At 36.8% G+C, this 17,818-nt stretch overlaps 1 protein-coding gene across 1 annotated transcript in view; it reads right to left on the bottom strand.

The window, feature by feature from the left end:
- Nucleotides 1–66: 66 nt before the first annotated feature.
- The window catches only part of rorb (RAR-related orphan receptor B), a 31,385-nt gene continuing 13,633 nt past the window's right edge, over nucleotides 67–17,818 (bottom strand). Inside the window, exons 2-10 of the mRNA XM_065250397.2 lie at nucleotides 11,812–11,897; nucleotides 10,740–10,881; nucleotides 8,793–9,212; nucleotides 7,209–7,330; nucleotides 5,694–5,826; nucleotides 3,599–3,706; nucleotides 3,374–3,484; nucleotides 3,074–3,186; nucleotides 67–2,999 (exon numbers count right to left, since the gene is read on the bottom strand). Of these exons, the coding sequence (XP_065106469.1) occupies nucleotides 2,841–2,999; nucleotides 3,074–3,186; nucleotides 3,374–3,484; nucleotides 3,599–3,706; nucleotides 5,694–5,826; nucleotides 7,209–7,330; nucleotides 8,793–9,212; nucleotides 10,740–10,881; nucleotides 11,812–11,897 (1,394 nt within the window). The 3' untranslated portion in view covers nucleotides 67–2,840. The remainder of the gene's footprint in view (nucleotides 3,000–3,073; nucleotides 3,187–3,373; nucleotides 3,485–3,598; nucleotides 3,707–5,693; nucleotides 5,827–7,208; nucleotides 7,331–8,792; nucleotides 9,213–10,739; nucleotides 10,882–11,811; nucleotides 11,898–17,818) is intronic.

The following is a 17,818-nucleotide window of genomic DNA, read 5'->3' as shown; positions in this document are numbered from 1 at the left end:
AAAATCACTTAAGTCCTTTGCTTAATATGTACAACATTGAGGAGACTCCTTAAGGTCTCGATTAAGCAGTACTTTTACATGTCCATTCCACAATGCTCGCACTTCAAACTTGAACCACTGCTCACTTATAGTACTGTAGACAGTCACACACACATCATATCATCACGCAAAGTGCTATTCACCCTTCATTTATATACTGTTTTACAATGCAATTCGCAAACACGCACGCATGCACACGCACACTTGGCAAGTTAACATACCCCCCACCCAATGCTACATGCGCTTTACTTGTATTGTGGACATGTGCTAAAGTTCTGTCAATCAGAGCCAACAGTTATATTCACCCACCCTTGCATCTGAATTCACTTTACGATTGCTTCTCAAGTAAATGGTTTATACAGTAAAGCATCTACCCCGTATGCCATTCAGCTTTACTTCACACCAGCTATGGCACTTGAAAACAAAAATGCAGTACCTTTTACATATGAAGTACATACACAGATTTGTAAAGGTATCGGTAACATATTGTTTGTTATTTCTTCATCACAGGGAGGCAGACACATTCAGATTTATAAATAAAAAGAAATGGTGTGTGTTTCAGTAGTGTTGGAGGAGCTTCAGTAGATCATACTGTTTATTTAGTTGTACTGTATGTGGTTTCATGAGGATGTGTACCTCATACACACACAGAGACACATACACACCTGTTGTTTCCTTCATTTCGGGCAAGTGCATGCTGTAGCAGATGTATATGGCATTCAACGCTTGTGTTTTGATTAGCAGAACAGTATAGTAAGTGCCTGTATAATCGTATAATTCATTGTGTATGTGTGTGTGTCTGTGTGTTATCAGTCACTGAACAAATAGCAGGTACTGTAACATTCAGAATAAAATGACCCCCCAAAACCTCCATAACCCAATACCTCCCTCCCCCAGAAAACACAAAAGCCCAAAGGTTCCTTTAGATTATGAACCAGCATGCAAGGATAACTGAACAACAGGCTAATAATAATAATAATAATATAATAATTATAATAAAATAAAAATCTTAGAACGCAAAAACATGACTGTAGTAAATGCTTCATTATTGCTACAGTACCTAACAGTGTCAACCTCTCAAATTCCTCGATTCACAGTCTAGTACAAAAAAATGCCTTCATCGTAATTTTAAAATGTGATTTCCGACAATGAGCAGCTTATTAATGCTCGGTATAAATAATCTAACTTACATAAAATCCATTTCATTTTCGAAGATGCTTAATAATTACAACATTTTGCATTTGGAGTACAGGCCTCACCGCTGGTGCTTGGCTGCACGTTTATATTTACAAAAAAATGAGAGAGAGACCGCCGCTTGACGATGTGGCAAGACCAGCAGGTGAATTCTGCCTGTTTAACCTCTCAACGATAGTTTCACACTTTATACACATAACAAAGCCTTGTCTGGGTATTTGCGCGTTTCCTAAAAATGTCCATATTTTTTAAAATAGTACTCTCTTTCTATTGAAAATATTACAAGAGAAGTCCCTGAGATGGATGCCGGAAAGTTGCACCCAGAATTGATTGTCTCAAAGAGGAAACTACTATAAAATGAAGGAATTTTGAAAGATTCCCTAAAGTTGGGCTGAAAGGGTTCGGGTTAGTTCAAAATGGACTTGAACAAGGTTAAACGATTGCTTTAGCTGATTATATTTGTGCCTGTTTCACAGTACTCCTTCTTAGTTAAGTGCTTTTAAGTGCATTTCATTATATAAATGCGTCAATTAGTGATACTGAAAATGTGTCTGTTATATCTTGTGTTAATGTTATTTTTCCTTCTTAAGAAACTTATGGCTTCAGATCCCTAAGTACAGGTCAAGAAAAGGGAAAGAACTCTCATAATCGCCACCTGGTGGGATGTGATGGTACTTTATATGCTGTCTCTTGGACCAAGAAGGTTCAAACACAAATGATGTGAAGTATCTTACATATTATAAATCTTATTTATAATAATAGCTGCATACAGTGGAATTATACTGCAGTGTGAGTACTGATTCACATTCAAATGTGATTGTCAGGCTACATATGTGTTTGCTTCACTTTGCTAATGTATTAGTTTTGGCAGTGCGTCCATAAGAACTTATTGGATTGTGAGGGCTTCCCATGACTGGATTGTTTTAAGCAAGTAATGCATCACAGAAACGACTATTTATTGTTATTGCAGCTACGATTGACAAGGTTACCATCCTCCTTACAATTTACATAAAACATATATCTTTATACTTATGGAAACCATTATCAATTTTTTCACTTTAAATCCTTAAAGGTGTAGGATTAGCGTGTGCTGTTTGTACATATCTACATAGCCCAGACAAGGCTTTTAAATGTTTCCAAACAAAGTTAGTTCCCTGTTAACCTTTTACCAAACTTCAAATATTCTGTACAGGTAAAACTACAAAACAAATACGAAAAATGACATAGACGAGCCTTTCAGGCCAGTGTTGCTTTTAAATAATGACTAAAATATTAACAGAACAAGATGTAATACTGGAATACCACTTTGTACTAAAGAAATGACTACTTTATCGTTATCCCCCTCCCTTGTTTCAATATTTTATATATAAAAAAAAGAGAAGTTAAACAAACAATTTAAAGACACCTTATATTGTCCTAAAGTCTGTACATTTCTGGCGTATATATACATTCTTATGACTGTACCGGTGAAATGGAGTTGGACTTTTGAAGTGCAGGACATTCCTAAAGTGATTTTCTTTGTAGCTGCGAAGCAATTGTAGCTGTAGTTGTTTTCATCATCAACTTCTGTGAGGGACGGCCCATCGATTGCTGTGGAATGTGCGTGGTCATTTGGGCATGACGCTTGCGGCATCGGGGTTAAAGAGCTCTTTATAAAGGGGTGGGAAGAGCATGTTAACCGTCTCTGGGTGGAGCTGCTGAAAGGCCTGTAGTTCCTCGGTGTGGAGAGTGCACAGCGCAGACAGTGTGGGGATTCGACCAATCAGCTGCAAAATACAAGACGGGTGATTAAAGGTGGGACTGAATGTGATAAAATGGCATCGGTCATGTGTTGAGCTACCTTGGCTAGTGCGTCCTCATCCAGATGGTTCTTTTGCATGATGTGCTGCAGGGCAAAGTAGATTTTCTCTTGTAGCTTCTGCACTTTCCTGGGCTCCATTAACCACGGCCGGTCTACAACACACAAAAGAATCGATTATCGGTGCCTGTTTCGCAGAAACTGTGCTGTAACATTGCAAATTCTGCAGCAATTAGCAATAAGATTAGTTGTACTACATCGAGGCATTGAATGTTTATTTGTCTACATATTGTAGGAGGTAAGTATTATTGAGGGCTCAGCAGGTTTGCAACAAAGCCTGACCTGTAGATATGAGCACTGCAGCAGAAAACAAAGCGATCTCCTCTTCTGTTAACTGCAGTGAACACAGACTCTTGGCAAAGTCGAACACAGCGCTGACCAGATCATCACAACCTGCAGGTTACGTACATTACAGTGACTTTATGGTTAAGGCAGTTGTTTTCATTAACACTTTTGTATATGGTGCAGAAAATGTAGGGGGGAAAACAGTGTATGGGATGTAGTTACCCAGTGCTTTAAATATCTGCATGCCTCCATATTTTCCCTCAAACAGAACTGTGTTGTTGAGAGGGTTAAATGCCCGGCACATTCTGACCAGCACAACTTCAAGACAACCTAAACAGGAAATATTAAACAGGCAAATTTAATTTTATTCACATACAAACCTAATCAATTTAAGTAACACAGAATTTATTACACAGCGATCTGAAATGCTTGATTCAAATTGGTTAGTGGTGACATTCTGAGGTTTGTTATTCACAGTTAACAACAACTGCCTGAAACTGATAGCACAGCTTCAACCCTGACTTCAAGTCATCTTAACAGATCTAATTTAATACTTACATTTTTTATATAAATACGCATAATTTATAACATATGAGATTTTACTTGATTTTACAATTGATTAACCCCTTAACTGGCACAAAACACACCTTCCAATTAATATACCTCTGGTATTTTTGGTCTAGAAGCCTAATATTGGTCTTGTTTTAAAGAAGACAATTTAATGATTTCCACAGAAGTGTCTGTAGGTGAAAATATTAAATAAAAAAGTTGTTATACCAGTTTAAATTTATTTGAATAAATAAAAATTATGCAATAACATATTAATTGTATAAATAAAATTATAAAAATGTAAATGTTTCAAAAGTAATACTGTAAACATGAAGCCATAAGTATCAAGTAGTTGTGATCCAAATTTCAAGTTAAAATCATAAAAAAATGAGGTGTCACACTTTTAGTGGTTTTACCAACAATGGCCACTAGGTGTCAATGGTTTGCTGCATACTCTAGTCACAAATTAATAAATTACTGTCACTGCATTATTATTAATGCAAAAAAGGTTTGAAATATGAAAACTACATTCTGAGAGCTTTCCAGTGATAAATATTGTCAAAATATTTGAAGATTTATAATAGCATAAAAGTTTTATAAAGTTTTATAAATAAATAACAATTAATATGCTTTCCTATGGGGGGGGGGGTATGTAACAAAAAAACTGTCACTACATTATTTATATTATCGGATGACTTTGAAATATGAAAAAATATGAAAACTACATTCTGAGAGCTTTCCAGTGATAAATATTGTCAACATATTTGAAGATTTATAATAGTATAAAAGTTTTATAAATAAATAACAATTAATATGCATTCCTATGGGGGGGGGTATGTAACAAAAAAACTGTCACTACATTATTTATATTATCAGATGACTTTGAAATATGAAAACTACATTCTGAGAGCTTTCCAGTGATATATTTTGTCAAGATTTTTTAGGTTTACAGTAGGAGTTTAATGACCCGTGGGATTTTAGAAAATGGCTCTCACTATGTCATTCCTTTACCAAAATGTTGATGATAAATAAAAACTACACCCTACGAGCTTTCAAGCGATATATACTTTATCATGATTGGATAAGAATTCACATGCAAAACACTGAAGTAAACAAAAATATTAATATAAAATCAGGTGTCCCGCTTAGGGTACAGTGCTAGTTAGGGTTAAATTAAAAGCATGTTCGAGATTTTATCGTATCTTGGCCTAACAGAATATATTTTAAACAAATGCATGTGGCAAGTAGCCATGTAATAAGCGTGGTAACACAGCCAGCAGGTTGTTATGTCATATAAATCCCGAGACCTGATCACCCTGTTGGGATTTATTTTGATAATCGGCTGGATGTATATTAATTCCTAATATATACAGTCAGCTCCATAAATATTGGGACAGAGACTTCTGTTTTATTTTAACTGTTTACCAACATTTATTACAGTTACAGTCATATAATAAATATTGGCTTTACTTAAGAGGGTATTCAACTGGAATAAAGGGGTTACAAATTACAGTCGTTGACTACGTATCTCCCCCTTTTTAAAGAGTTAAAAGCTATTTTATGCACAGGTATTGTCTATTTGTTAAATAATTTCCTCATAAATGAAGCAAGTTAAAGATGTGGAGTTGATTTTTGGTGTGGTATTTGCATTTGGAGGCTGTAGCTCTAAAGCCTCTGTTCCTGTGTTTATAGAACTGACTGTAGGTATTGTTTTCTTATATTAAGTTCATGTATTATAGGAATTGGGTTGTCTTAAGCATTTCCTCACCTGACTTTAGCAGTAATATCTGGTCGTTCTGGCAGAGCTCCATGAAGCCAGTGATGCGCTTGGCAAATTCTACCACATACTGAATGGCATGAGTTATCTGTATCGCACACTGCTGCCACAGCATGTCCCGTGACTGAAACACAAAAACACACAAAGAGTTGTTGGGTGGTTAAGCTTGACGTCTGTGTTATTCTGGAGTAATTTAATAAATTATCCATTTTATTTACATTTATACATTTATGCTTTTAAGTAAAGATGCACTGTTATTACATTTTTCCACTGATAGCCGATAATTCAGACTGATATCTGCCAATACTGATAGTTTGGTGGTTAAATAACTTGCATTACCTAAATTCTGAAGATTACATTTTATTAATTCATAAACTGATTGTTGATACTGAACATTAAACTAGTGATGTTTCTTTAAATTTTCTATACACAGAGTTCAAATTCATTGCATTTTCCTGTGCTCTTTTGATTGACAGGATGTATTGGCCATTACTATCGCCTGTTTTTAAAATATTGATCGATACCGATTATTGGGTGATATATAGGTGCATCTCTTCTTTTATCTAAAATGACTTAAAGTGCATTTAAGGTATACAATTTATTCCCTATTCCCTGGCTGAATGGTTCCATAAAAAAACCTTTAACATCTTAAAAAAAGGTTTTAAGGGTTCCTTAGATTATAAAAAGTAAGAAAATCATAGGTTTTTTTTAAGAACCTTTGACTGAATGAGAACCACTGTTCTATGGCATACAAGAAGTTTGGATATTTTTCTGTTCATGCATTAAAAAGCTTGTTTCAAGCATTGCTTGAAAATGCTATGGAAACGTATCATTATTTTTGTGTGTGTGTGTATTCATAAATATGTTTTATATTTATTCCACATAAAAATAGGCAGTTTCTTCAAATTAATGGACTTCTCTTCCCACCAAAAATTTCCTTCAACAAGACTAGTACAGCAAAGTACACTTTAATTTAATTTTAAAAAGTAATGGTTACATTTTTCCCTACTCATCATGAAAAATTGCAACAAAAAAAATAATTTGTAGTTTTTCATTTACGATATGTTCCAACAGAGCGCACAGAACATTGAAAATGTGATATCAGCAAATTGCTTTTGTGAGCTCTGCAATTCTCTCACTGTAAAAAGAATATTCATAGGCACTATTTCAAAGGGCTCCGCGGTAATTACCCATAATCCATTTGACACAGAGAAATGAAGAAGGCTCGTAGTACGCCTGGCACCCTCCCCTATTGTGCTCTGAGTGTTCGTTAGCTTCTCTTTTGCTCTGTATCGGTGCAGAGGTTGGATAGTATCAGCTCCAAGGGACTGAGATACTCTAATGAACTATGAGCTTAATCTGACTTAATAGAGAGAATATGTACGGGCACAGAGGAGTTAAAGGCCGAGGGATGAGCGTCGACACCGTGCTTGTAAATGAATGTATGACTGTAATAATGTTTGGTAGATAAACCGAGCTCTGCTGATTGAGAAAGTGACCTCACACCTTGCTTTGGTATATCTTGACCTCTTCGTAATTGTGTGTCTGCCAGGCTAGCTGCTGAAGCTCATCTGCCGTGTACTGACACGTCTCCAGGTGGGACTTTATGATGTTCTGAGCAATTCGGTCTGGTTACGAGAAAAGCAGATAAAAACAGACAAAAGATATTTTAAAGAAGGTGAATAGTAAATGAATTTAAACAAATGTACAACTGAAGAAAAATAAAGGCTCATCATATTGTAATAGATGTTACACTTTTGGATCACTATACCTTGCTTTGTGATAAAAATTTAATAGAAATTTCTAAAATCTCACTGTATAGACGATTTCAGCAGTAACAACATAAACAAGCGGCTTTCGTGGTCAACAAGTAACTTCCGGTAAACTCTGCTTAGAAGTACTTTAAACATAGTTTATTTATATAACAAGCAAAATAAACAACACGTAGATTACCTAGGAAACCAAAACATTTGTTATTTTTGACGAGGTATTTGTTCAAGCTTTTTTCATTTTACTAGTTAGACCATTAAAAGAACTGAAACCAGAAGTAAAGTTCGGACTAGACGCGTATTGCGTCACCGCACGTGCATCTGATGAAACCGTCTATAGTGTAGCATTAAAGGCACAATATGTAATTTTTGGCATAGCTTGATGACATTGTGAAAGAGCATAGAATGATTGCAAAAGTGGAAAGTAAGGATAATCAGGACATGAAGGCATGACAAGCGACCCTATAAATGGGGCGGAGCCAGTGGCGGCTCGTGATCGTTATCCGAGGGGTGCAAATTCAAAATATGTGTTTGGAGTGTGATATGTGTTGCTTGTGTTTTCAAAATATTTGTTTGTTGTGTCATGTGAACAATGTGCACCACGTGTTTTGTCAAAATAAGTGCCTGCTGCACATGCCTCAAAACCGTTTATGATAAAAGAGACGCACACGTTCACAAAATGCACGCAAGACACTCCCTTAATAGTAAAGTCTGATTACGCATGAGATTATGCGAGTATCTGGCAAATGCAAGGGTCTCTTTAATCATAAGCCCTTTAGACGCGTCTGCAGCAGGCACTTATTTGGACAAAACACATAAGATGCACATAAGATCATATTTTGAAATTACGAACCACACATATGATGGGCTACATTCATGTTGTGAAGAACTTTGCCTTGAGTGCCCTAAAAAAAAGAAGTCACCGGCTGAATTCAAACATTTGGGATAAAGTAAATACATGTGTGAACAAAATAACACTGTGCTAGTGATTTTTTGATATTTTGATGCAAAAACTTTTACACATTGTGCCTTTAAGTATTGGCCATGTTATGAAACATTTTTACTTATTTCTTTTAACCAAAGAGCATTTATTTCAACTTCATGAATCAGATTCTGTGTGTTCATCTTAAACACATGTTACATTTACATCTATGCATTTGGCCTTTAAGCAAAACAATATACAGTAATCTGTACTTCATCAGTATGTGCGATTCTTAAAATCGAACCCATAACCTTTTGCAACACAAAGCTCTACCGTTTGTGCTACCTATGAAAATCTTGGGTCTAATGTAATCATTTTCAAAATGACTGAAGGCCCTACCTAACTCCCCCATGGACACTGCAGGTGCCAGCTGGCTGTCCTGATACGATCCATAAGTGAATAGGTTGGGAACAGGGGTTAAATCGTATATGGGTTCCTGTTTGATCTGCTTCATTCCAGTCATATCCAGACCAGACTGATCAGGGCTGGGCTGGGTGGAGTCCATGCCATAGTAGCCGCCATGCGTGCCGTTCGACTGGCCCTTGGGCATGTCTATGATGTGACCGTTGGCGTACGTGCCTCCGATCTCGTGGTTGAGCGTGCTGAGGCCATTTGTAAGGCTGGAGGAGTAAACACGGGCGAGGGCCTCCACTTCGCCCGACTGCTGCTGCCGCTGTTCCTGTAGTCTCTGTTGGTGTTTCTGCACCTCTGCGTACAATGAGTCCCTTTGCTTCTTAGACATGCGGCCAAATTTAACAGCTGATGAGGGGAGAACAAATGAAGGTGAATTAGGAGATCCAGCTTGACGTCAGGCAGCTAAGAATCTGGGCTATTTGGGTTTTAACTATTTATTTTATCTAAATTATCTTTTATTGAGGTTTGCTGATTCTCTTTTGTGATATTAAGTCATTGTCCTAAGCTATGTCTTTATAAACGTTGTACAAATTTTGTAATTTTTTGCTAAGTCTCCTTATGTTTTTCTTTAAACTGAGCTTCCGTTTATACTACAACCACACCAAAGCAATATGCATACAATTTTTTAGGCATCTTTAATAAAATATTTGAATAACAGTGAAGATGCTAATTGCTCAGTGTTGGTCATCACTTTTGACCACTACTTTATGTATTAAATAGCTGCAAAAAAAGGTGCAAAATAATTCATTACATTTTTTGATACTTAAAGGAACAGTATGTAAGAAATTTATATCAATTAATTATAAAATGGCCCCGATATGTCACTAGACATTAAGAAATCATTTTCATTTCAAATACTTAAATCACTGACAACAGTGGTCTGGCCAGGATATTGTCATTTAAAAAGTGGAGTTGCAGCCCTCAACTGATGTTTATGTTGTCATTTTGTGTATTGGCCACCAGTTGGGTGATTGCAGTACCAGTTTTAACCACACATTTTGTTATTGCAATACCAGTTTTGGCCACAATCCTACATACTGTTCCTTTAACTTTATTACCGATTGAATTACATTTATAATGAGCATGTCAATCTGGGATTGCATTCTTCATCAAGGATACACGCGATGTTGTTTTTAAAGGGACACTCCACTTTTTTGAAAATATGCTAATTCTCCAGCTCCCCTAGAGTTAAACATTTGATTCTTACCGTTTTGGAATCCATTCAGCTGACCTCCGGGTCTGTCGCTTCCACTTTTAGCATAGCTTAGCACAATCCATTGAATCTGATTAGACCATTAGCATCGTGCTCAAAAATAACCGAAGATTTTCGATATTTTTCCTATTTAAAACTTGACTCTTCTGCAGTTACATGCGCAATGATTACGCAGCCAAAAATAGTCCCCTTAGTATCTTTCAATAGCAGGGAACTATTTTCGGCTGCTGCGTAATATCATTGCGCCTCCTGCAGCCATGTTATGGCAGCAAAGTCCTGAATGAGAGTATAGTTCCTAGCCATATCTGCCTAGAAAAACACAACTTTAAATTTTCCGTCGGTCTAACTACACGATGTAACTACAGAAGTAGTTTTAAATAGTAAAAATATCAAAACTCTTTGGTTATTTTTGAGTGCGATGCTAATGGTCTAATCAGATTCAATGAATTGTGCTAAGCTATGCTAAAAGTGCTAGCGCCAGACCCGAAGATCGGCTGAATGGATTCCAAAACTGTAAAAAATAAATGTTTAACTCTAGGGGAGCTAGAAAATTAGCATATTTTCAAAAAAGTGGAGTGTCCCTTTAAAGTTTTAATGTTCACAGATTTAGGAAAAGAGCATGTAAATTTGTTTGTAGGAAACAATATGATATCGCTCACCATCCCGGGACATGCCCAGAGCCAGGCACTTTTGTAGCCGACAGTGCTGGCAGCGGTTGCGGTTCGTTCTGTCGATCAAACAGTTGCGCTGACGGGGACATGAGTATGAGGCGTTGTTCTGTTGACTGCGTCTGAAGAAACCCTACAGTGAACACAACAGAGAAGGATTTAGATCATACTTAAAAAAATAAAAAAAATAAAAGCTTTTAGCGTCTTATCACGTTTTGGTTCTGTGTGTCTGATGTCATAGTTTAAGGCCGCTTAAAGGTTTAATGTATGTTTTTTAGCGGCTTCTAGGGGTGAGATTGCGACCTCAATTTGGAAACGCAATAAGAAGCTACGGTAGGTACCACAGGACAAACATGTCGTCGTCTGAGACAATGTAGGGATGAAACGCGCTCTGTAGAACAGTTTGTCCGTTTAGGGCTACTGTAGAAACATGGCGGACACTTCCATGTAAGGGGACCCGCAGTGTATGTAGATAAAAACGGCTCATTCTAATGTAATAAAAACAATACAGTTCATTATATAAGGTCTTTATACACCACTGATAATATAGTTATGTATATTATATAGCATTTTGCACCTTAAAAACTGGTCCAAACATGACAACAGTGAAACAATATTGATGACATAACCTGCATCTTGTGCTTCTGATCAGACGTACTAAAGTAAATATATTATTATTTACCATAACGTAGTTGCTTGTTTTAAGTTATTTGCATTCTTTGCATCCCTCGCATTATTGCATCTGCCAGAATGTCATTTTAGTGGAAAAAAGCGTCTGCTAAATGACTAAATGTAAATGTTATGTATGTGAAAAGCAATAGTAAATCCAAAGAGACAACTGACCTCTATTCCTCCCAATTTTTTTATTTAGCTACAGTGGTAAACATCTGTCGACAGTACTCGCAATGGTACACGTTGATGTTACGAATGTGGACTGAGGGGCTTAGACCAAGCAATTGTAAAACAGTGTAAAAGTGACATAAATGATTAGGACAATTTCGGAAAGGCCATGGATGGTTGGAACAGATGGCTGACTAAAAATAAAGAAAAAACAATCACTGACCTTGCAGCCTTCACATGTGATGACTCCATAGTGGATACCTGATGACTTGTCTCCGCAGATTTTGCATGGTATGACTTCAATTTGGGCTGAAAAGAAAGAATAGAAGTGAAAACGTTACACAACCATGCAACATTGTTTGTCTGAAGATGCACAGCAGAGCTTCTCTCAGGTGACACAATGGCCACCTCAATTCTAACAGCGATGCTGCCTTCATAATGGACCAGGATGTGCCTTTATAATTTGTGTCAAGGCAGTTTGACATCTCTGTGGATCTACCAGCTGAGAGGGAAGAGTCTAAAGCACTTAATGTATCTGAAGGTTAAGCATTTGCCCTCAAAATCTTACTTGAAAAGGAAGGTATAGTGTGCTTTTGTAAAAAAAAAAAAATAATCCTGGCACAGCTACTGTAGGAGGAAAGCACGAGTAGCTACAAACGGAATTACATAACCAGAACATGGCGAGTAGTTTAATGAGGGCCAAATACAAACAAATGGCCACGAACTTGACCTCCAACCTTTTCTCCTCTGGCATGTGATAGTTGGACATGTAAAACCTTTGGAGATACAGAGAGAGGTGCAGAGCAAGTAGAGAAACCCGTCTCCCTGCTGAGACTGCAGAATAAAGAGATTAGCCACCCAATCTAATCCTAAATTATTTCTCCACATGCTTTGTTCCCTCTGCTCTTAACTGGTTTATCTGATCCAGCAATTCTCAAATAATCTTTCATCACTCAATCGCAAATTCACTTCTGCCTATAATTACATTGTACAATGTATGGAAAAATGAGCAAATGCTACATTTTCCTTTCCTAAGGCTGCTGTTATTATGGATAATTTTTCGTGCATGTTTGTATTTTTTTGGACAAAAGGGACATGATGAAATTAGTAATAATGTTAGCTAATGAAATGAAAACAAGGCAGTGGCAGATTCAGAAATGAATCTCATATGTAACAAAGATAAGGAAACAATATTTAAAAACTCGGCACTCGATTCTCAGGGTTTCTTTGCTAAAACCATCAATATATGTTAAAATTGTGATATTTGTTTGCACCAATTTAATTAATTGCTATATTACATTGTAAAAAAAGTGCAGATACGTGAAATATCTGATTCTAACTGATTTAACCCTTAAAATTCCTATTCATATAAACATAAAATCAAATTTTAGCACATAAACATATTTTTTAGGTTACAAAAGTGACAAAACACATCTTTTTTATGATGAGTTAAGAAAGCAAACTCTAAGCTATTTATAATCAAAGTTGTCGAATTCCATCTAATGTTTTCTTTTTAAGCATAACTTCTTGTGTCTTGTCTTTTTAAGGCAATGCTTATGATGTAGTATTACCAAAATGCTTTTACCAATATCGTCTTTAATTACAAAAGTCTCTAAGCATCTCCAAAACAAACTAAAAGCTCAAAACAGGCGAAATAGTTTCTTACCTATAACATCTGTCTTCATTTTTAGACAGAAGCACTGCAAACACACACCTGACTCAATACCGCAATGTGAAGCTCAGGGGTTTGTAAGTGTGAGTATTGCTAAACACATGTGTGCGTGTGTGTGCGTTGCTAATCTGGCTGACAATGTATGTAAACTCAGAGAGGTTTACTATTGTCTATATTGTGCAGTATGCTGGAGAATTGTATGCTGTATTCTGAATGTATGTGCATCCGTTTTAATGAATTTATTATGAATCTGTAATTACTTATGTGCAATATAAAAAGTATGTGCTTTGGAAATGTACACACACACACATTCTGTGCAATGTAATGAGATTAACTCACACGTACACATGCATATACATTGCACAATACTGTGGTCGGTCTGTTTGGCTAGGCATCTTTCTGCCTCACATAAGATCTAAGCCACAGTGTATGTGAGTTTGGTGGTTAAGGGGGGTGGGTGTGCACCCCTAGACCCTCAGCTATAGGCACCACCTGCATGAATGTTCCCACGGCAATGTCACCTTCAGACAACTGCTTGTACCTTAACGGCTATATAAAAATAAAGAAATTGATAGAAATGACCCAAGATATAATTTTTGTGCTGTGACACTAGGATGATTTACCAATTATTTTGTTCCTGTGGGTTTAGGAACGAATAAATTCATTTGTCAAGAAGGAACGTGAGTTCATATAGAAAAAACGTCAAAATTATTTATAACTGATTGAGAGTTATGTATTTAACCTAAAATATTTTAGTAATGAGTGAGTTGATATTAATTGGAATGCACAACCAAAAAACGAGTTACTGTATCTCGTTTTGCAATGAATAGACACTACTTAAATTGATCTACATTGGTATAAACTGATACATTTTTATATAATCATCTGTGTAGAAATCTAGAACACCATGTCCTTGCTTTTAAGGACAAATAATAGAGCATTACATTTATACAAGGTGTACAATCATCAGCCGTCTTATGTGCCAATAGTGATTTCTCAGAACAGTGGACTGTTTCCTCTTATGACCCACTTTGACCAGTGCCAAAGCCAAACTGGGTCAAAAGATTCAGAGGCCTAAAACCTGTTTCAGGCACAAAACAGTGTTGCAAAATACTGTTTTCATCTTAAACTGTACACAACAGCCATCAAGTTATTTATAGCCCTCTAAAAGCAGGGCACTAGGACTGCCAGCCCATGGCAATATTGACAGCTGATAAAATATGCCATGCTGTGTGTGTGTATACATTATGTACATTTATGTTTGCGTTCAACTTTAAAGGATTAGTCCATTTTCTTAAAAAAATTCTGATAATTTACTCACCACCATGTCATCCAAAATGTTGATGTCTTTCTTTGTTCAGTCGAGAAGAAATTATGTTTTTTGAGGAAAACATTCCAGGATTTTTTCATTTGAATGGACTTCAATGGACCCCAACACGTAACAGTTTTAATGCACTTTAAAATTGCAGTTTCAAAGGACTCTAAAAGATCCCAAACGAGGCATAAGGGTCTTATCTAGTGAAATGATTGTCATTTTTGGCAAGAAAAATAAAAAAATGCACTTTTAAACCACAACTTCTCGTCTTCCTCCGGTCCTGTGATGCGCCAGCGCGACCTCACGTAATACGTAAAAATCCTGGAATGTTTTCCTCAAAAAACATAATTTCTTCTCGACTGAACAAAGAAAGACATCAACATTTTGGATGACATGGTGGTGAGTAAATTATCTGGATTTTTGTTCTGGAAGAAAATGGACTAATCCTAGTAATTACATGATTTAATAATTTAATAATATAATAAATTAATACTTTAGGATCAACATGCTAGCTAAAGGAATTTAACTGAACAAATTGGCAGTGAACGTCAAGACGTACTCAATAATATGTGTTCAAACTATTTTCAAGTGTTTTTGATCGATTATGGGTCAGTCTCCCGGACAGGGGTTGTGCTAGTCCCAGTCTAAAATGCATGTTTGAGCTGCCTTAATTTAAAAACACCTTGTACTGACATATCTTAACATGTATCAATGCCATTGTTTTGTCTTAAGATGCACACCACCAGTATTGTTTTGGTAAGGTTTGTCTATAAAAACTACTTAAATGTCCTAATATAACTAAAGCCTAATCGTGGATTAATCTAAACCCTGTCCGGGAAACCACCCCTATATGTTTAAACGCTTTATATGTTGTGTATGAGAGTTTTTGCTAGATAGAGGGGTGGTTTCCTGGACAGGGATTATCTTAAACCAGGACTAGGCCTTAATCAGGAAATATATCGTTTAACAAACATGCAAGTGCAAGTTGTTTTCAGTTCGAACAGCTCTTACATTTATTTTAGTCTATGACTAGTCCCTGTCCGGGAAACTGCCCCTATGTGTTTAAACGTGTTGCAGGGTGTGTATGAGAGATTTTGCTAGATTATGTGTTTAAACGTGTTGGAGGTTAGAATCTGTGTATAAGAGTGTTTGCTCTGAATGAATATATTAAATGTGTCTGTTTGTGTGTTAGAATGGCCACAGGGCCTGTGTGTGTAGACCTGTCATAAGTAATAAGGAGATGTCCGTGTCAATGTCACTGTTGCCAGGACGACCGCAGTCTCCCTGGGTTTATGGGTAGGAGGGCTGTATAGTCTGCCTGTCAGAGCGATCATCCACACCACCATCACATTCCGGCCGGATGTGATGTCATCGCCATTCCTACCAATACAACACTGCACATTTTTCATTGTTTTACCTATACTAATTTCAGAAATGTTTAAATATTAAAAATCCTAGTGGAGAAATTAACTTCCTAGAGGCTGAAATCTTAGCGTTGATAAAATCATTGCAAATTCATGTTCTATGTAGTGTCCATCTGTCAAGACCCATAAATTCAGAATCGAGAAATCAGCATAAGACAAAAACAAGCATTTGGTTATTCGGGCTGCTCATACTCACAAGGTTTATGCCATTCAGAGAGGGTTAGATAAGAAAAGGAGTGCAGCGCTGGCAATTTTACAGTTAAGAGGAGCTCAGCCTTGCAGGCTTAGCCGAGAATGGACAGACTTCCACACACGCTCATCTCATAGTTATCAAACTCAAGTCACTAACCGTGTGAAAAATACCCATAAACACTGTTGAAGTTTGGGAGATTTATTTGCGTGTAAAGTGAACAAGGGAGACACATGCGTGAGGCACGTGGACGGTATAATTGATTCCTAATGATATGAAGCTCATTTCTGTCCCAAGAGAAGTTTCCTCTCTCTCTAAATAGTTCTTTAATTAGCTTCATTAAAGTAGATATGAGCAACCCTGCAACTTAATTTATTATCACATACGCACACCCGTCCCGTACTCGCTGGAGAACGCGGATAAATATTGGCTGTCATGTCAGTTGGCTCGGAGACAGATGTGTATCAACATGGCTCGCGATGCAATAATTCGGTAACTCGTGATTTAAATGATAATAATTGTTACTTGCTTTTGCGTGGCAGTTGTGTAGAGTATCTTGAAAATGATTACAGTGATTTGATTTTTAAGAAATGTACCCTGATGCAATATATGAACAATGAAAAATGGTCAATGGTCCCAAGCTGTCAGTGGGGCAGTACCCTTTGAAAAGCTCCTAACAAAGACTCGACGATGGGTCTCCATAGAGTTCCATTATAAAAAAAATGAATTTTCCCATTTATCTCAATCACAAACACGCACATCAAGTCGTCACAGACCTTTTTAAAAGCAAAAATAACTAACCAGACTTATTAAAAAACTAACACTTAAAAGTATATCAACATGATAAGAATAACTAAAATAATAGAAACCACTGTTGGGAACATTTTTAATGTATTTTTTTTGTAATTCGATTTTCAAGTTTGGCTCACACCTCATTTGTACGGGGTTATTACCTACAGCCTGGGCGATCGAAATGTTTTGGCTTCACTTTTCACCACGTGTGTGGCACCCCTGGGTCCTAATTTGTCCCATTTAGGTACAGATATGTAGCCTGGCTGCCAGTCAAACTTAGCCCCGCCCACAACATTGGGGCAACTATTCTCGAACCAAAGCTGGTCGAACCAATTAATTTGTCAGGGAGGGCTTTATACGATGATGGACAGATGATCAACAATAACGCAATCAACTGCGTCAACGTACATGTTTGTACATTGTAAATTTGTATTGTTTGTTGTGTCCGTTTCTGTGATTCTGTGTAATTTGTGTAATTGTTGCTCCAGGGCTCCCCTGCAAAAGAGATTTGAAGATCTCAATGGGACATCACCTGGTAAAATAAAGGGTTAATAAAATAAAATAAAATAAATAAAGGCATTTGTTGATTGGAAGGATGTTTTTGCCGTCCCTCCTACGGGATTCAGCAAAAGTTTCATTTATCAGCTGGCTCCGATAGTTGCTAAGAGGATAGGACACAATGACAATGGGAAACTCGGCATGCACTACGGCGTGGATATAACTAGCGGTCATTGCCAGCTCCTTTGCGGAAGCCCGTGGATGTTCATCTAACTTACAAATGGTAAGAAATAGTCTGAATGTATGACAAAGTAAATAACTCACAATGTCGTGATATGA

The sequence above is a fragment of the Paramisgurnus dabryanus genome, chromosome 5 (genome assembly GCF_030506205.2).
Source record: "Paramisgurnus dabryanus chromosome 5, PD_genome_1.1, whole genome shotgun sequence".
Taxonomy (NCBI): domain Eukaryota; kingdom Metazoa; phylum Chordata; class Actinopteri; order Cypriniformes; family Cobitidae; genus Paramisgurnus; species Paramisgurnus dabryanus.
The sequence above is the reverse complement of the archived record's forward strand: the minus strand, read 5'-3'. Positions and strand labels throughout refer to the sequence as shown.